At 43.7% G+C, this 20,395-nt stretch overlaps 1 protein-coding gene across 1 annotated transcript; it reads right to left on the bottom strand.

Annotated features, from left to right (window-relative positions):
- Nucleotides 1–1,270: 1,270 nt before the first annotated feature.
- On the bottom strand, nucleotides 1,271–13,171 carry MRPL45 (mitochondrial ribosomal protein L45). Its single transcript, XM_047081271.1, has 8 exons — nucleotides 12,995–13,171; nucleotides 11,920–12,097; nucleotides 10,965–11,082; nucleotides 7,705–7,803; nucleotides 4,301–4,349; nucleotides 2,522–2,671; nucleotides 1,912–2,085; nucleotides 1,271–1,729 (listed from the first exon to the last, which is right to left on the bottom strand). Exons 1-8 carry the CDS (start codon nucleotides 13,058–13,060, stop codon nucleotides 1,643–1,645), a joined length of 921 nt encoding a protein of 306 aa, XP_046937227.1. The 5' UTR covers nucleotides 13,061–13,171; the 3' UTR covers nucleotides 1,271–1,642.
- Nucleotides 13,172–20,395: the final 7,224 nt, after the last annotated feature.

Here is a 20,395-nt window from a genome sequence, read left to right as displayed (position 1 = left end):
CCTGAGACAGATCTAGGGGAGTGGGATGAAACAGCTTATTTGAAGCACTGTTTTTATATATTCAGAGAAATCAATCGGTCATGTGCCCACTAAGCGTGTTTCTTCCCATCTCTGCTTCCCTGCCCTCCCTGGATTACTTCCCCTTCCTCCATACTCCCCAGCTGTGGATCCTGCTGAAAGCACTTGCCTTCTCATTTTGCCTTAATCCAGGGCTCAGGCAAATAGGATGTGGCCAGACCTCACTTCAGACATGCTGCAGACTGATGTACATTTTAAGCCAAAAGGGCTGAGACTAAACGGTATATGATAAAGAGTGGCTGCTCTGGATTAAGCCGCCGGCGCTGCCTCTCCCCGGGGCATATACATCTTGTTCCCACAGTCTGCATTCAACAGCTGTTGTAAAAAGATCAGCTTTCCCCAGTGAGGACTGGTCTGTTGTCTGCCTTGCTGAGACGGTAGTTGTACAGAGACTGAGGAGTTAGGTTACATCAGTTACTAGATGTAGAGGAGTTACATCAGTTACTAGAAACTGATTCTGGTTTCTTTGGATTCTGCTCTCAGGATAAGATCAGAACAGATTAATCCTGACCCTAAGGGACAGACTTGTTAAAAGAAAATTCTAGGCTTGAAAAATACAAAGTATGAGAATTAAGGTCCTATTTTTTAAGGGGGGCCCCCAGTGTGCTGATAAATAGTAAAAGCCAAGCTTGTTGCTGGTACAGTGGTTTCCCTGGTCGTACCTCAGATGACCCAGACACACAAGCAGGTGAAGCCCCACAACCTCCTCCGGACAGCCCAGCTAGAGCCCAGGAACAAGAAGGAGCTGGACTGCTTCACTCTCAACAGGTTCATATTCTAGTACGTTCGCTTTACCGATGGGGGCTGAAAAGCATGGTCACCATCTCCAAAGGGGGCTAGAAATCAGGGAAGTCTTACAGATGGAATTCTCAAATGGATCAACTCCTCCATGGCCCCTGCCTCCTATCATGCTTCCTGGGATCGCACTAGGATGCAGCCGATAATTAAGAACATGATCGAAAGGCTGAAAGATAAATGATTTCTTTGGATTTACATTCTTCTACGAAGTACAAATGATGACTACGTGAGTCAGTATATGAGAAAAGACCCTCTTCAATGAATGCTAATTATGTGTCCCAAACCTGGATCTCCCGGAAGTCACATCGCTCAGTTCAGCCTACCTTCCATTTGTGCCATCTGAAAGCTGGTCTACTTCCAGCGTAAACCCTGGGAGAGGTACAGAACCCGCCAGTTTGTCCAACACCCTGACAGTGTTTTATTTCAAACGCTGATCCCTGCCTTGTAATTAAAAAGAAAATTCTGCCAGTCTCTGCTGCAGGAAAAACAGGTATCCAAACATACTTTTGTTGAGACTCAGCAGCTAAAAACACAGTCTAAAAAGGGAGAAGTGGGTTCGTGGCTGTGCATATCAGCCATCCACCTGGGCCCGGCCATCAGCCGTGGTTGCCAAGGAGACAGCTGAAAACACTCAAGCAGGACAAGAGAGGACAAAGGTAAGTCTTTCTACAGCATGATGAAAAGATGACTGACTTCACAGTTCCCAGACTCCATAGCTTCTGGCCATCTCGTCAGCCATGTTTCACCCCAGGAGTCATTTTTGCCATCAGGGTTGCTGAAGCTTATGGGCCTCTCCTTGTGGCTCCTCATAGTCTTCTCCAGGTTTCAGCTGGGGCCCAGGGATCATCACCGTCTGAAAGAGCAGGAAGCTGAGTTATCTACCTTCCAGGCCCATGACTTACGGAGGAGAGATTCACCCCCACCTCCTCTATGGAGGATTCCCCTTCCCTGGTGCTGCATCACCCCATTTCTCCACTAGGAGGAGCCCAAGAGGAGTGGCTTAAGATTGCACAGCACTCTCAAATCACGACTTACCTTAAGGATGGGCTGCTTAGGGGGTGCCCATGGGGGGATGACCTTGCCATGCATTCTCCAGTTCCCATAGGGATTTACCAGATGCTTTTCAAACACAACATACTCCAGGACATCCCTGGGCACACCTTCCTGTCCATACATCAACCGGCCAAACCGGTCATAGATGGCCAGAGTCTGCAAGGATGAAAGCAAATCTGGCCTATTAGTACTCAGTTGGTTTGCATTTTTTTTTTTCCTTTTCTATGCCACACAACCATTCTGAAACAACCATAACAAAAAATTTTAATGGGTAGAAAAAATTACCTCGGAATTCTGAATTCAGACTAAGTGATCAACTACTGACAGTTTACTCTTGGAGGGTTTTTGACTGGGGACAGGGTATAGGAAGGTGGGAGAGGGAGGATCAAGAAGGGTGGGGGAGAGTATCCTCACACCTGTCTTAGCAGAGCTAACATCCACAGTGGGAAGGGCACCCTGACAGAGCAAGGAAGACCATGGTGAACCTTTCCTTAGAGCCCACAGTCCTGGGAAACTGTACCCAGGACTCCAGAGGTAGATACCACCCTGAGAATGAAGAAAAGCTGGGAGGAAAGCAGACTGGTGCCTCTACCTGCCGGGTGTGCATGCGGACGGTGACCTGGCCATATATGTTGCCCTGGTTCATCAGACTTGAACAGCGAACCTGAACCACCTGAGGCGGTTCTAAAGATTCTACGAAGCTCCAACGGACGGTCTTATATTTGATGTCCCAGACCATGTCCTGAGGGCAGAGGAGAAAAAATTCAACTGGGGTTTTACTTTCCTTTAGGAAAGCTGGTGCTTCTGGAATTCCACACCTATTCTCACTTCCAGAGATACTACAGGCATCACCTAACATTTCCCACCAAATGCTTTCTTATGCCTATTTTTTCTCACCTTTCCAAGTTTTTTAAAAAAAATATTTATTTGGGGGGGGGGGCAGAGAGAGAGAGGAGAGAGAGGGGCCCACACAGGCTCCACACTCAGCACAGAGCCCAACTCCGGGTTCAATCCCACGACCGTGAGATCATGACCTGAGCTGAAATCAAGAGTCAGACGCCTAACCGACTGAGCCACCCAGACACCCCACCGTTCCAAGTTTTGATTAATTTATTGCTCAAGTCCACCTCAAAACCACTCTTTTCATCTAAATCAACAAATCAAGACCCACCTACCTCCTCAAGGAACCTTCTCCAAATCAATGAAAAACATACTCCAAACTGCCAGTTAAAATACCCCATTACCCCTCCCTTACACTTAAAATTTTTTTCCTTAAAAAAACTTTTTTTTTTAGAGAGAGAGTGTGAGCTGGGGAGAGGTGCAAAGGGAGAGAGAGAGAGAACCAGAGAATCTCAAGCAGGATCCACACTCAGCGCAGGGCCCAACTCAGGGCTCAATCCCATAACCCTAGGATCATGGGTGAGACAAAATCAAGAGTCGGATGCTCAACTGACTGAGCCACCAAAGCGCCCCAAAGATTTTATTTTACTCATTTATTTTGTTTTGAGAGAGAGCACGAGTCGGGGAAGGGCAGAAAGAGAGAGAGGGGCAGAGGATCCAAAATGCGCTCCATGCTGATAGCAGTGAGCCTGATGCGGGGATCAAACTCACAAGCCATGAGATCATGACCTGAGCCAAAGTAGGCCACTCAATCCACTGAGCCACACAGGCGCCCCCCCAAAGATTTTATTTGTATGTAATCTCTATACCCAACATGGGGCTCGAACTCACGACCCTGAGATCCAGAGTCACATGCTCTACCAACTCCAGGGGCCCCTCCCTTACACTTTTATAGTCTGCTAGTTCTTGTACATGTTTCTGTTGACTGCATATATGTTGTTTTATTCCGCCCCTTGCCTTGTATCAGTGAAGAACAGAATTTTATAAGGAATAAAGGCTAAACTGCTAAGACCAAATTAGTTATACTTGACCACAGGAAGATGAGGCTAAGTTGATAGAAACTGAAGTTCTTATTGTTCTTATTCTTGAACCACAAAGTCCCGATATTGGGAAGTCTCCCAAAGTATCTTAGCACCCTGGCTAACACAAAATGTAAGCCTCGTAAATGCTAAATCCTTTATTACACTGCAGGCGTGTGTAGGGCTGCCTAACGTGGTCCACACCCTGACCTGAGCATCCATACCCTGAGGTTTCAGTACTGCTTGCTGAGGGACTTCCTCCTACCTCATCTGCCTGGCCCTTACCAAAGTCCATGTCAAGTCAGTACCATTCAGTCAAAAAACAATGGAACCTCAGCATTTGCCTTAAACTTCCTGTACTTTCAAAATCGGCCCTTCTTAAGAACCCAGAGGTAATGTCTAGAATCTATCCATTCAGAACTCCCACAGTTCTAAAGAGGTTGAGAACCTACCGGGAAACAGTTTTCAGTTACCAAGGTATGAAGCCGGTCATGGTCTGAGCTAAAAAAGAAAGAGATACAGATCATTGGCTCTTGCTTTATGACACTGTACAAAGCTGAAAAGAGCCCTCAAAATGGAAAACAATTCCTTTTTACAAACATTCTCTGCATACATACTGTAAGCCACGTAACGTGCTAAGTTACCTGGGCACACAAAGATGAACATGATTTAAAAAAAAAAAAACAAAAACAATCCGGGGGGGGGGGGGTGCCTGGGTGGCTGAAGTTGGTTAACTGTCTGACTTCAGCTCAGGTCATGATCTTGCAGTTCGTGAGTTCAAGCCCCGCATCAGGCTCTGTGCTGTCAATTCAGAGCCTGGAGCCTGCTTCAGATTCTATGTCTCCCTCTCTCTCTGCCCCTCCCCTGCTCATGCTCTGTCTCTCTCTCTCAAAAATAAGCATTAAAAAAAATAATAAAAAAATAGAATACCCTGAGATCTAATTGCAGGTTGAAGTTATGTTTGAATCTCAGGAGCAGAAACAAATTTCTCAGAAATTACTATACATCCTTAAGATGGGCAAGAGACCCTCACAGATCCATCATAAAAAAAATCAAAAGCTCCTCCCATCTTCTCTTACCTCAAACACATCATCAATACCAAATGGACTGGCCTTGCAAGTTTCACTATTCTTTTTTTTTTTTTTTTCCTTTTTTAAAGTAATCTCGGGGTACCTGGGTGGCTCAGTCAGTTAAGTGTCCGACTTCGGCTCAGGTCATGATCTTGCAGTTTGTGAGTTCAAGCCCTGCATTGGGCTCTATGCTGACAGCTTGGAGCCTGGAGCCTGCTTCTGATTCTGTATCTCTCTCTCTGCTCCTCCCCCCACTCGCGTGCATTCTCTCTCTCTCTCTCAAAAATAAATAAACATTTAAACAAATTAGGGGCACCTGGGTGGCTCAGTCAGTTAAGCGTCCAACTTTAGCTCAGGTCATGATTTCACCGTTCATGAGTTTGAGACCCTCATGGGGCTCTGTACTGATGGCTCAGAGCCTGAAACCTGCTTCAGATTCTGTCTTCAACTCTCTCTGCCCCTCCCCACACACACATGTGCGCTCTAATACAAACATAAAACATTAAAAATGTTTTTTATAAAAAAAATTAATGTCTACACCCAATGTGGGGCTCAAACTCACAACTCTGAGATCAAGAGTCACATGCTCCTCCGACTAAGCCAATCAGATACCCCATCTCTTACACTCTTATCTGTGAACCTAACCAAAAGATAAGCATCGGTCTTTTCTGGTCCTTTCCTTCCACTCCCCTACCACCTTTGCTGCAACCACAGTGACTTGTTATGCTGATTCTATGCAGTAGGCAGCAATAGTAAGAAAACAGACAGCAAACCCCAGCTCCTGTACATACAGAATTTTAGGAGGTTCCTAACAGACAGGCTTCAAGTAAACCTAAGGTCATCCATGGATTAATGTCTTTCAGATCCACATTCATGACTTTTCCCCACAGTTTAATACCTCCTGGGAAGTTTAAGTCTTTGTTCCTTTAAAAAATCTTGTCCCTGGGGCACCTGGGTGGCTCAGTTGGTGGAGTGTCCAACTTCAGGTTCTGATCTCATGGTTTGTGGGTTTGAGCCCCATGTCAGGGTCAGTGCTGACAGCCTAGAGCCTGGAGCCTGCTTTGGATTCTGTGGCTCCCTCTCTCTATGCCCTTCCTCCACTCATGCTCTGTCTCTGTCTCAAAAATAAACATTAAAAAACAATTTTTTTTTTAAATCTTGTCCCTAATGCTAGAATGGGATTAGTTTTATCCATGTGCTTTGCCTCCACCTCTACTCCTAACAAAAGAAAAGATTTCAAGTCATTTCCCCCACTGTAGCTCTAGATTAGACTAGACTGGACTAACCTGAGTTGTGACAGCTACCATGACCACCAGGCCAGGCACCTCTCAATGCACTTTTCCTCCTCACTATCCTGACCTAAAAATCTTCAGTGGAAATAAATTCCCTTATCTAAGAGTTCACTTACCATTTATGATAAAACTTACACTGAAAAATAAGAGGAAGACATCTGTTTCTAACAACACAATGGACTGAGCTCATATAAAACTACTCCCACTATAAACATCTAGAAACGTTGGGACAGAATAGAATACACACAAACATACATACATTTTTAAACTCTCCAGCCTACTTCACAAGAAAGGTAAGTCACTAGATGCCTAGGACTAGGCAGGAAAGAGAACTAAAACCAGAATGGAAGGAATATAACTTGACACCATGACAGCATATGGGATGATTAAAAGGATCTAGAAATAGGATCTGATGGGCACCTGGGTGGCTCAGTCAGTTAAGCATCCGGCTCTTGGTTTCTGCTCAGGTCATTATCTCACAGTTCATGAGTGCAGAGTACAGAGCCTGCTTAGGATTCTCTCTTTCTTTTTCTCTGCCCCTCACCCACTCATTCTCACTCTCTCTCAAAATAAGATAAACTTTAAAAAAAACTTAAAAAAGAAAGAAACAGGGGAGCCTGGGTGGCTCAGTCGGTTAAGCATCTGACTTCGGCTCAGGTCATGATCTCACGGTTCGTGAGTTCGAGCCTCGCGTCGGGTTCTGTGCTGACAGCTCAGAGCCTGGAGCCTATTTCAGATTCTGTGTCTCCCTCTCTCTCTCTGACCCTCCCTCATTCATGCTCTGTCTCAAAAGTAAATAAACATAAAAAAAAAATTAAAAAAAAAAAAAAAGAAAGAAACAGGATCTGATGGCTAGGAACAGACTCTTCCTAAATCCTTGAACCCTCAAAGAACAGGAAGTTGGAACTGAGATCCCTGCACAAAGCTAGGACCCTTAAGAATCCTGCACCTGCAGCAAAGGGAGACTACAAAAATAGTTCACCAACTGAGAGATAAAGCTTCTCTCTGTCTAGGGCTGGCTGGGTACGTGCATGGGGGCGGCGGGAGTGGCTAATAAAGTCGTAAGCCCACATTATGCTCAGATGTGAAGACAGAATTTATGATACCTGTATAAGAATTCCTAAGATAAGAAATTAACGTTAAAAACTGGCTGGCTCAAACACACACCTAGACCTATCTAGGTCACTCTAGAACTCTTAAATCAATCAATCTATATATATATATTTTTTTTTTTTTTTAGAGAGAGAGCACACATACACGAGCAGGAGAGAGGGACAAAGGGAGAGAGAACCTTAACCAGGCTCCACGCTCAGCACAGAGTCCAATGCGGAGCTTGATCCCTTGACCATGAGATCATGACCTAGCCCGAAATCAGCTGACTGAGTCACTCAGGTACCCGGGTCACTCTAGAACTCTTAACCAAAGGAAAAAAAAAAATCTGTGCCTAGAATAACTGCTAAAAACGTAACAGGTATAAAATACGAGTTCACTTACTTGTTTAGACAAAGGTGAGCTTCAATAAAAATATCCTTAGCTTTTTCAGGGAAGTCCTTTATTTTGAAATTAGGATCATGTTCTCTTATCTTCCGGACTCTGTAAAATTAAGTATAAGAATTCTTTCTTTCTTTTCCTTTAATGCTTATTTATTTATTTTGAGGGAAAGAGAGAGAGAGTGAGCAAGAGTGGGAGGGGCAGAGAGAGAATCCCAAGCAGGCTCCACGCTTTCAGTGCAGAGCCTGATGTGGGCCTTGATCTTATGAGTCGTGAGATCGTGACCTGAGCTGAAATCAAGAGTTGGATGCTTAACCAACTGAGCCACCCAACTGCCTATTTTTTTTTTTTTTTTAAGTAAGCTCTATGCCCACCTGGGGCTTGAACTCATTACCCTGAGATCAAAAACTGCATGCTCTACCAACTGAGCCAGCCAGGCACCCCAAGAATCATCTCTAAAGACTTCATACAATATCCATAACTCAAAGCTTACATTAACCTCCATTAATGTCTGTTCACTTATTCAAAAATTCTGAATGTGCCAAGCCCTATAAATTCAACCTTCCAACTCACACTTAATCATGCTAAAGAAAGACCAAGTCTTCTCAAAGTGAAATTTCAGAATTCTGGCATCAAAGAAAACATCCTATAAACACTAAGGAAGAAAACACAGGTTTCACACATAGACTCAAGAATCAGAATAACATCAACATTAGAAATTAGAAAGACAATGAAGCAGTGCTTTTAACTGAGGAAATTATTGAGCTCAGAATTCTTTACCTGGGCAAATTATAAATGAAATAGGAGAGTAAGCAAAAGAGCTTTTCCTAGGGCACCTGTGTGGCTCAGTTGGTTAAGCATCTGACTTCGGCTCAGGTCATGGGTTCAAACCCCACATTGGGCTCTGTGCTGATAGCTCAGAGCCTGGAACCTGATTCAGATTCTGTGTCTCCCTCTCTCTCTGCTACTCCCCTGCTCACACTCCGTCTCTCTCTCTCTCTCTCAAAAATAAATAAACATTAAAAAAAAAATTAAAAGAGTTTTTCTTAGACTTGAAAGATCTCATTTATTTACCATGCCCTCTTTCTCAGGAAGCTGATGGGGAATGTGCTCCACCAACATAACAGAATAAACTATGAAAGACAGACATAAGATCCAGGAAACAGGGAACACAACACAAGGGCAAGACAAAAGGAGTTATCAAGATGATGAGGAAAGTAGATCCCAAGATGTACAGTGGGCCTATAGAGCAACTGGTCCAGGAGCAACCAGTGGCTTGGTTGGTTGAGCATCTGACTTAGGCTCAGGTCATGATCTCACAGTTCATGAGTTGGAAGTCTTGCATCAGGGTCTCTGCTGTCAGCACAGAGGCCACTTTGGATCCATCCTTTGTCCCCCACCCCCTCACGCTCTCCCCAAAATAAAATGAAAACATTTAATAATAACAATAATAATAATAATAAAGCAACCAGTCCAGACTGAAAGCAGGTAAGAAAACTCCTGGAGGGATTTCTTCTTGAAGATGAAACTGATAAAATACTTAATGTTTTCAATGTATTGAGAAGAAATTTGCACAATGTGAGGTTGTGTAAGCAAATGAGGAAAAACAAACAGAAAACAAAAAAACACTCACACTTAACTCCAGAAAAGAAATATTAGGCAGGAAAAGTCATGATAATGTACTGCATGACTCAGCGGTCAACAATATTCTCATAGTTATAATAATGTAAACAGAGAATTCTGATCTAATCAAAGTGTTGAACATACTAAAGGATGAGAGACACCATAACCAACTGAAATTTATCCCTGGAATGCAAGGTTGGCTTAACATTAAAACTTCCATTAACGTAACACAATATGTCAACAGACTAAAGAAGCATATATCATATGATCATCTCAACAGACACAGAATAAGCATTTGACAAAATCCAACACCCACTTTACACTGTTTTCACCTGAGAGCCTTGCTTGTGCTGTTCTGTCTCCCTAGGATGCTCTTCCTCACCACACCCCTCTACCCAGCTAACTGCAAGCAATTCTTTAGGTGCCACCTTTAAATGTCATTTCCTGCGGGAAGCTTTCCCTGAGCTCCTAAACCAAGTTATCTTTCCCTGTCATATGATCCTATAACACCCCTACTTCACCACACCTATAATTATTTAATTGTGTGTAATCAGTATTTAATGGCTGTTTTCCTCCCTTAAATGATAACTCAATGATAAAATCACATGTGTTTTGTCCATCATCATCATGGACCTTACCACAAAAGAGAGCACAGTCCCAGAGAGAAATACATGAGAGGAAACCATCACAGTACAATTACTAGAAGTGTACAGTTACAGTTACAGTAAAGGCAGCTCCAAAAAGAGTCCGGGAAAGACTAAAAGCAGACACGATGCTCTACTCATTTTTGAGAAATGAGTTGGAGTTATCAAGTAAAGGAGGAAAAAGGCGTTTTTCAGGTAAAGGAAAGAATGTGCAAAAACACAGAGTCATAGCACAGTACCGTCAAGGAACTGGCAATTAGTTTGAAAACAGTGAAGTTTAGGATGAGGAAAATGGAGTAAGATGACAGTAGAAAGGTTAAGCAAGAACCAGGTTTACAAAAAGCCTTGAATACCACTGAAGAAGTCTGGATTTTATTACAGGTAATAAGGAAACATAAAAGAGTTTTAACAGAAAGGTGGTGTGATAAGATGTGAATTTAGAGAAGTAAATTATGGCCACGTGAAGTATTAACAATGACTCAATAAGCCTGTGCACAGAAATTTATAAATGACCCTAAAGAACTTTGGAGTGACAAATATAAATGTTTCCATCCTTTCAATTAAAAGAAAGACTAAGAAGGTTTTGGCTTCTGCTCCTTAGTTAAGACCTAGCTACCTCCATAGGCCAGGTCTGTCTTCTTGACCCTTTTTGACTTTTTACTCTCTGTAGTTCCAACTCTAAGGTACTTCTCAAAGAAAGATGCTTTTATTATTACTTTAAAATTTAAAATATGTGATCAAAAAAGTGTTCTACAAACTTCTAAGTCACTCCCTAACTGATGTTGACAAAAAATACCAATAAAGGTTGAGATGCTAAGAAATCAAAATGCCCATATTCTTCAACATTAACTAAATTCTATTACAGAAAAAAATACACTGTCAAGTCATCAAGGGAGTTATGTCCAACCCAGTTAACCTACAATGGCCTCTCTGGAATAAAGCAGCAACAAGAAATTTGTATTCTAATATCGATTCCCAGTTGTCTCCGACACCTACGACAATTGGGAGGTCACCTTCTTCTTCAACCGCTCACTTCTCTGTGCCAGTCCTTCCTTCGAGAGAGAGGACAAGCGAGCATCACCCTCTGGAGGAACATAGGCGTCAAAGATACCAGCTGTAATGAAAGAAGAAAACAAAGCATCAAAAGCTTAAAAAGTCATCTTGAGGTCATATAAAATTGAGAAGTATCATGGACATAAAGTAGACTTCTGTGTAGAGGGAACTATGTTACATTAGAAAAAACAGAGTAAGAGGCACCTGGGTGGCTCAGTCACTTAAGCCTCCAACTCTTGGTTTCGGTTCAGGTCATGATCTCAGTTTGTGGGTTCAAGTCCCACATAAGGCTCCACACTGACTGCGAGGAGCCTGCTTGGGATTCTCTCTCTCCCTCTGCTCCTCCCCTGCTTGCACGCGCTCTCTCTCTCTCTTTCAAAATAAACAAACTGGGGCACCTGAGTGGCTCAGTCGGTTAAGCATGCAACTTCAGCTTAGGTCATGATCTCACAGTTCATGGGTTCGAGCCCCACGTCGGGCTCTGTGCTGACAGCTCAGAGCCTGGAGCCTGCTTCGGATTCTGTGTCTCCCTCTCTCTCTGCCCCTTCCCAACTCACGCTCTGTCTGTCTCTGTCTCTCAAAAATAAATAAAAACATTTAAAAACATAAAAAAAAAACCAAAATTAAAAGAAAAAAAAAGATAATTTAAGTTTTCTCTCAGAGCCTCAATTTCTTCTTGTACAAAATAGAGCAATTTCACCCTTGACTTCTAGGAACAGTGTGAAAACAAGATCAAAGATGACCTCATAAAATATGGTGTACATAAAGTAAATCATTATCAGGGCTGAACTGATTTTGTAGTCAGTTAAATACAATGAATCACAGTCCAAATCATTCCACTTTCCAGAATATCTCTGACAGGAGATTTGGTCAGGGTCTCAGAAAGACCAGGCCTCACCTGTACAGGCCAGGTGCAGAGGACGCTCCAAACGCTCCGGAGGAATGACCAGTCCCGCTTTCCGGGCATGTTCTATAAACTCCTTTTCTGATTTGTATTTGGGTTCATAAGTAGGTGGTGTGAAACATTTTTTAGTTCTCACTGGAACTACAACTGTGGACTGAGTCACCAGGACTGGCTGCAAGACAGGAAAAAGTTAGGATAAAGGTAACCTGGAAAGAAATCTATCTTGAACAAACTCTAAGATAGAAAGGACATATTCAAAGAATGACTTAGAAACAATTATAAAGCCACATACCAGGGCAGGGACCACTTATAGGTGTCTTAACCAGAAGCCTGTAAGCAACCTTTATTAGCACTCAACATTTACTAAAGGCTTTCCCCTAGCACACGACTATGCCAAGTCCCAGGGATGCAGGGTTGATTAAAGCAAGACTTCTGCTCTCAAAGAACCTTCAATCCCATAGGAAACTTAAACATCAACCCAACACTGAAATGAGAGGAATGCTATTATTAAAGCCTAAGAAAAGTCCTGTTCTTGGCATCTCCTTTATATTTACTCAGATAACATACTGCTCATTCCACTGGGAGGCTAACTGTAAACTTTATTCTGTCATTCTGGCTCCCAAATGATCAATAACCTCTTTAAAGGCCAGATCTCTTTTCTCTATGACCGTGAGGTTTGTTCAGTCAGACGGACAACGGGAGACTCCCTCCTTCCAAGCTACTGTTCAACGTAAGGTATTTATAAGAACCGAGGGGGTAGCGAGCCCAACTTCCAAATCATTACTTCTTTACCCTTTAATACCCACCCCACCCCCCCCGCCAAACAGACACAGAACAAACTGGAGAAAGTTCATCTCCGAGAACTTGCCCGTCTTCGTGGCCTAACCCGGGCTCGCCCCACCCCGCCACTTAGCTTAGTCGTTGGGTAGCGTCTACCTCAAACTCTTTCGTAGCTAGGTGTGACTGGTATCGCCCAAGCCCACCAACGACAAGTGCAAAGCGAGTATCCCCCTCTACTCTGTGGTCCTCATCCGGCCCCAGGAGTCCTACTCATCCAGTCCCTACCCACCTGCCGAGACCACCATCCTAAAGCTCTGGATAAACAACACAAACGCCGCAGCGTGGGGGCTGCCATTTTGTTCCCGCAAAGGCCGCTGGGATGGGGACTAGGAGTGAAGAGCCGGGGGCTGAAGAAAGGGCGCAAAGGGTGGAGCTAGCTTGGGTGTGGAATTTTCCAGGGCGCGCGCCCTCAGCTGAAGTGTGAGCGGCGCGAACGCGCACGTGCGCGTTGAGGGGAGGAGGGCAGGGGGAGAGTACAGACTGCGCGCGTGCGCACTAAGAGGCGTTGGGGGTAGGGTGGAACGCACGGCTGTCACGCGCCAGAGAGCGCCGGAGCGGGAGCTGCGCCTGCGCTCGAGGTGTTCTGGGCGCAAGGAGTTGCCGCATTCTTGCAAGATTGGGAGGTTGCTGCACCTTGTTTCCCCTAAAAAAGGTGTTGCCCTTTGGAGACAAGTGTTTTTCTTTGATCACGAAAAGACCAAAAATGAATAGTTTCTGGATCTGGATCTGACCTCAATATGCTGTGTAACCTTAAACAGCCCTAGTTTTCTCAGCCTGAACCTGAAGAAAATTCTGTCAAACTAGAGATTAATGACTACTGTGTTTATTGAACAAACATAATGACTACTGTTTATTGAAGCAAAAGACACATGGACTGACAAAGACGTTTCTTGTTGGTCCTTTCGGGAAAGAGGCACCAGTTTAATAATAACAATAGCTTATACTTAGAAATGTTTACCAAGTGCCAGGCAATTTTGTAAACATTTTGCATATATTAACTCAATTACTCTTCACCACAAACAAGAGTGATACCCTACTTTTACATATGAGGTTGGGCCACAGAGAAATTAAGTGAGTAATTTAGTTACGGTCACACGGCTAATAACTGGCAAAACTGGGATTCAAATCCGAGCAGACTAAATCCAGAAACTATGCTCTAATTACTATACTGTACTGCTTCACATTCAGTTCTTAAAGGATTTATGATGTTGAGTTCATCCTAGAAAATACATACTATAATAATTGCTGAATGGCAAACACCTTCCACACTTACCTATAGGTTCTTATGTAGTCTGTCAATTACTGTTTATTGAGCACATGTCTACAGCATTTTGCAATGAGTTAAGAGCTCGTGGTACGTACATACAAGAGCTTACAGGCCAAAATATAATTATCACGAAAGTCCAAATAAAATGCTATGGACTATCAAAAGAGAGGGATTACTTTGGGTTTGGGAATCACTTGTATTGCCTAAAATCTTGACTTCTCAATTATACTGTAAATTCTTCAAGGGTAAGAATTCCCCACAAGTCTTAGCCACAGCATTGAACCTGGAGCATGACACATTAATCGTGACATGAAATTAGGTGCTATATGTATGTGTTAATTAAAGAATGTGTTATTAAGCATTTAAATGAGAGCTCATTTCTTTTTTTTAATTTTTAAATGTTTTATTATTATTTACTTTTGAGAGAGAGAGAGAGAGAGAGAGAGAGAGAGAGACAGAGAGAGAGAGAGTGCAAGCAGGGGAGGGGCAGAGAAGGAGGAAGACACAGAATCTGAAAAGGCTCCAGGCTCTGAGCTGTCAGCACAGAGCCCTATGTGGGGCTCAAACTCATGAACCATGAGATCATGACCAAAGCTGAAGTCAGTCACTCAACTGACTGAGCCACTCAGGCACCCAGCTCATTATTTCTTAATAGACTCTTGTCTGTCTACACCCCAGAAAATAAAACATGATTTTTGTTTTACTGGTCTCCCCACTGAAGTGAGGAAACTCCATTCCATGAGAATGGTTATTAATACAGAACATTGACATAGTCTATCTGAGATTATTTCCTCCACCGTTGAGTTTTTTATGTGTATTTATTTATTTTTGAGAGAGAGCAGGGAAGGCGCAGAGAGAGAGGGAGACAGAGAACCCCAAGCAGGCTCTGCACCGCAGCTCAAACTCACAAACTGTGAGATCATGACCTGAGCCGAAATCAAGAGTCAGATGCTCAACTGACTGAGCCACCCAGGCACTCCTCCACCATTGAGTTTTAATGTACCCACATGGTAACCAGTACATCCCAGGTCACCTCTGTCTGCCATCTGACCAGTTTCTTTCTTTCCTTCTTTCTTCCTTCCTTTCTTTCTAGATTTTACTTTTCTTTTTTTTTAAGTTTATTTTTAAAGTTTAGTAATTTTTTGAGGGGAGAAAGGGCAGAGAGAGGGAAAGAGAGAGAATTCCAAGCAGGCTCTGCACTTTCAGCATGGAGCCCGATGTGGGCTCAAGCTCACAAACCGTGAGATCATGACCTCAGACGAAACCAAGAGCCAGATGCTTAACCGACTGAGCCACCCAGGCACCCCTAAAGATTTTATTTTTAAGTAACCTCTACACCCAAAGTGGGACTCAAACTCACAACCCCAAGATCAACAGTCATATGCTCCACCACCTGAGCCAGCCAGGTGCCCCTCTGATCAGATTCTCAGGGAATGAAAACTTGTTCTATATCAGCCTGAGTGAAATATTAAGGGAAGTCAATATCAATTCATTCTGAGATGAATCATAAGTAGGCTTTTTAAAATAACTGCTCTTTTGGAAAATTTATATTATATTCCTACCTCATTAACTCCCCAGAACACTGGGAGCTGTGTTTTGGGGAAGTAACACCAACCACCAAAAGGATATTTTCAAATCCTACGACCCCAGTAGTTTGCCTTTCTGAAAAGGCAAAATTAAAAGCAATTAGAGGAAGTGATAAGGTGGCTGGGAGCTCTGCCTCTCGAAAAACAGTCTTGCGCATAGTAGAATATTCAAATATTTATTCAATAGATGGATGAGTAGAATCCCAGATGGAATATGATAAGACAGAGAGCAAAGTTGATATCCTATTTCTCCAAATACAGGGGGTTCCTTGGAATCCCTTGCTTTCCTATTGAAATTTCTAAAGGGAGCCAAAGAGGATGGGCTATCCCTTGAGCAGTGGGACGTGTACTTGCATTTTCCCCCCTCCCAGTGGCAGATGACATCAAAGATTGAAAGTTCTGAAATTGTGCCTAGTGACCTACATTCTAGAAACACAGTTGATCTGAATGAAGAAAATCCTTCTGGAGAACTGGGAGATTCTGATTATAATGTTTATTGATGACAGTAAACAATATGATACTTGGATTGAAGCGAGTGATAGGCTTGGCATGTGTTTATACTGTACTCCCCTCCCTTGAGTGAAAGCATGAAAAGCAAAATAAGTGAGTGGTTCAAGATAAAGTGACAGAAGAAACCAAGAATTCTGACTTCCTAAGAAATGTTCTCAACCGATCTTTAGCTAACAATGTTAACAAAACTTCTTGGTCACTCTGAGAATTAACTGTCTACAGCTTTCACATAGCGGTTAAGAACATTATAGCACCTGAATTTACATCTTCCTTCCACCTTTTTTCCTTACCTATAAAAAGGGGGTAATTAAATACCTAAATCACAGAATTGTTAACTCATTAAATGAGTTAATGCATGTTTCCACTCTGGTTAGTTATGGCCCTTGCTTCCAAGCTTTGTGATAGGCCTGGATGGTATAAACAGAGCCTAGCAGAATCCTGATAAGTGTAACGGCTCTTTGTTCTGGACACAGATCACGTCCCTGCCCCCAGTGTCCATCCCAGTGCAGTGTCACTAAAGCGAGGCTATGAAACACTATGTCCCTAACCTAGATATTAACTAGAGATCCTCAGGAAGCCCTGTATGTTAGCTGTCTTCCCCTAGGGAGCAGTTCTCACCTCTGTTGAAGCTAAGATCCCCGGAATGCGGGTAACTTCCAAGCCCACACGTGACCCTTTATTTCTGTGCTGCACAACTTTCTTCTATGAGCTGTTCTTTCTCATCTGTCCTTCCACTCATCCCTGCTGCTGAGGACAAAGGCCTTTTCCTTTACCTTTTTCTGCCCTGCCTCAAATTCCTTATTTCTAAAGGTATGTTTGGGAGGAGATATTGCTCATCTGGCTCAGCCAGAAAGGAAGCCCATGTATCCTGCTGTTCAAGCCCAGTCTAGAGTTAATCCCTTGCCTCTTCTTGCTCCCCTTTCACCCCAGCTGGCTAAATCAAGCAATAATCCTAAAAGGGAATTTCAGGCTATTTGTAACTTCCCCTCTCCGCTCCCCCCCCCCCCCACCATGCCACATTCAGGGAGGAGAAGGCAAAGCCCCTGGATCAGAGTAATCTGTTTCTAACCCACTTCCATTCTCAGGGATTACCTCTGCAGGAGGAGGGAGACAGAAATAAATCTAACACCTTAGCATTGGAAACTTGGGGAAGACACTCCAGAAGGGCTTGGATGGCTGCAGGCATGGGGCTCAGGAGCTTGGGAGCCTGTTTTCAAATGCTGGGCACCCTAGGAAAGTCCACAAACCTGAAAAGCAATGCCTGGAGTAATGTTTGGCAATAACAGGCACTCTATAAATGTGCTGAACAAAAGAATGCAAAGTATATAGATTGCGGGCAGGAAATAAATTGTGGGCAAAAACAATTCCCTCATTATGCCTACAACCTCATGTCCTTATATGCGCACCAACTAATGGCTAAAATCAATCGACCCACAAATAGGGGAGTGTCATATACTGGAAAGAACTCTGGGTTGGGAGACAGGAGACAAGGATTTAGTCCCACCATTGCTGATGTTTACTTACCCTGTGGTCTCAGGCAAGTCACTTTGTGACTCTGATCACTAATTTTCACCATTAAAACAAGTCATTCTCGGGGCACCTGGGTGGCTCAGTCGGTTGAGCATCCAGCCTCAGCTCAGGTCATGACCTCGTGGTTTGTGAGTTTGAGCCCCGCGTTGGGCTCTGTGCTGATGACTCAGAGCCTGGAGCCTGCTTCGGATTCTGTGTCTCCCTCTCTCTCTGCCCCTCCCCTGCTCATGTTCTGTCTCTGTCTCAAAAATAATTATAAACATTAAAAAAAAAAGTCACTCTCTAGAGCCCTAAAAACCAAAGTCCCATGCGATGTGTATTGAGCTCCTATTAATAACATACAAATATCTGAGTTCATTTATATACCAACAAGGACTTCCTTTAGAGTTCCTTCTGAACCAAGTGCTCAGTACATCTCCCCTCCACCCTATAGTCTTTCCTCTGTCCCCCATGGACACTGACATAGAAACATGTATCTTTCAGCTGACTGTTCTTTTGGGATGCTCTCCAGTGATTGAATGAGGGCCTCCCTCGCAGCGATTTGGGGTTGAAGCCAGAGAGGCTGTGTGAATGCAGAAAACTTCCACTAGAGGGTATCAAGTCTGCACTGGGATCTCAGACTGCAGGGAGGCCTAGCAATCCTAACAATTTCAGAATTTTCAAATACTACATCCAGAGATTTAGAGATCTCTGTTCATTGTTCCTTCACTGGTCTGCTCCTGACTGCTCCTTGGAGGGCTTAAGAAGTCTCTACTACCTTGACATCATTTTGATCTGATTTGACTTCAAATCAAAGGCAGCTTGGCAGAGTGGGTTCCATGAGGGCTCTGGCAACTGATACAGACCTGGCTCCACTACTCCCAAATTCAATGTAGCCGTCTGTGAAATGGGGATCGTGAAATTTACCTTGCAGGGTTGTTGTGAGCACTAAGGGAACTCACATATGGAAAATGTGACTGGCAGACAGTTAGGTGGCCAAAATTGCTTTTGCACTGGAGAAGAGTTCTAAGAATTGCCACAAACTGGAAATGGAGTTGAGGAAAGAGGGATGGATTTGCAAGAGCTGAGTACCTCCAAACAAGAAATGTCACAGTTGGCCATTTTGTTCTGAGTCTTACAGGTTTCCAGGCTAGTGCTGCTGAATACTCTTCAGGCTTAGCCCTCAGTCCTGTTCTACCCTCTGTGTCAGCCCAGCTGCGGTACTCGGTACTCTTCTGCCTTTTTCTTATCCTGGTTTCCTTGGAGGTGAGTTTAGTTTCTACCTCCTACTCACCTCCTGGACAAAGGTCTCTTGTGTTCTGTCCTGTGTGTTCTGAAGCGTCCCATCTCCTCCTGGTTCTGTTCTTCCCTTTTCCTCTCTTTTCTCCCATACTCACTTCTAGGGTGGAATGTGCCATCTGTTTCTGGGACTGAGCAGAAGTCTGGGAAAGGGAGAGGGAAGGCCTGTCAGGGCTTGCGTGTCAGCAGACACGTTACAGCTGCAGGGCAGACCAGGGTGAAACCACAAGCCAGAGGCCTCAGGGCAAGCTGCCGTGAGGCCCGCCCCTCAGCAACTCTCTCATCTGTCTTACCCCAGAGGTTTCCTGGCAGGAGTGGGAGAGGTTGGTATCGAGTCCTTGAGCCCTGACTCACTCCCTGACCTAGTTGGGTGTTACCCAGTTATCTCCCAAATCTCTCTCCAGAAGCCCTCCTTAGGAACAGGACCATGTCATCCCAGAAGGCAGAAGAGACAGAAGAGGAAATCAGACCACCTACTTATTTCATCCCCATCTGAGGATCCCCAAAACAAATAAGAAATGTAGGGTCTTTATGACTTTATGTGCCACCCAGGAGGTTGCACTGGTTATAAAATGAACAATCTTCTCACTAAGGGAATGGCTATTTTCCAGATTGCTTTATAGAAACAATCATGCTTAACTTTCTCAAGCAAGAATAAAATTGTTCTTTTATTTTATTTGGACAGGGACAGGGGCTGGGGAGATGGGGACTGGAACACGGAGCCAGGAAGTGACTGGCCATTATCACATAGTGAGTCAGTGGCCTAACTAGGGACAGAACTCAGGTTTCCTAACCCCACCCCAAATTCCATTCTTTTTCCTTCAGCCTCCGTACTTATGGACTCGAGCAATATTCTGGGTTTTCTGGACTTTATAAAGCCTGCAAATTCCTGAGGGTTCAATAGGATATCGATTGTATTTTGCTTATTTGTTTCATACATGTCCCTTTCAATATCTGTCCTATGGAAATGTGAGATATGTTTATTGCCTCCTCCACAGATTGTTGAAAACACTTAGAGTTATCTAAGATTCAAAGAAGACCAATGTCTGTGTGAGGTTAGATTTCAAGACTGAAAATTCTATTTTTAAATTATTTCTTGGTATTCAGATTCTAATATCCTTGTAAATTACCGTACCTGTGAACGCTGAAAATTATTTTCTTACCCTCCGCTTTATTCAAAGTTCCCAATCTCTCCCTAACCGGGGTCATGCTTCTTAAAGACATTAGCTGGTTTCCAAGAAAGCAGATTTTAGCTTTATCCCTTGGCAGAGAGAATTCAGTCATTGCACACAGGCCAGAACATTCTGCCAGAGCTCCCCATCTGGAAGAAAAGAGAAAAAGAGTTTCAGAGTTTCCATAAGGGCTGCCTAAGGGGAGGAAGGGAGAATGAGCTATAGAGAGGGAAGAAGAAAGCTACCAGGCTGTAACCCCAAACTCCATAGTCAGAAAAGAAAATCAG

The sequence above is a fragment of the Lynx rufus genome, unplaced genomic scaffold, assembly GCF_022079265.1.
Source record: "Lynx rufus isolate CCGP_SWC_20201006 ecotype Redwood Valley unplaced genomic scaffold, mLynRuf1.p SCAF_18, whole genome shotgun sequence".
Taxonomy (NCBI): domain Eukaryota; kingdom Metazoa; phylum Chordata; class Mammalia; order Carnivora; family Felidae; genus Lynx; species Lynx rufus.
This window is presented reverse-complemented; position numbering and strand designations above follow the sequence as displayed.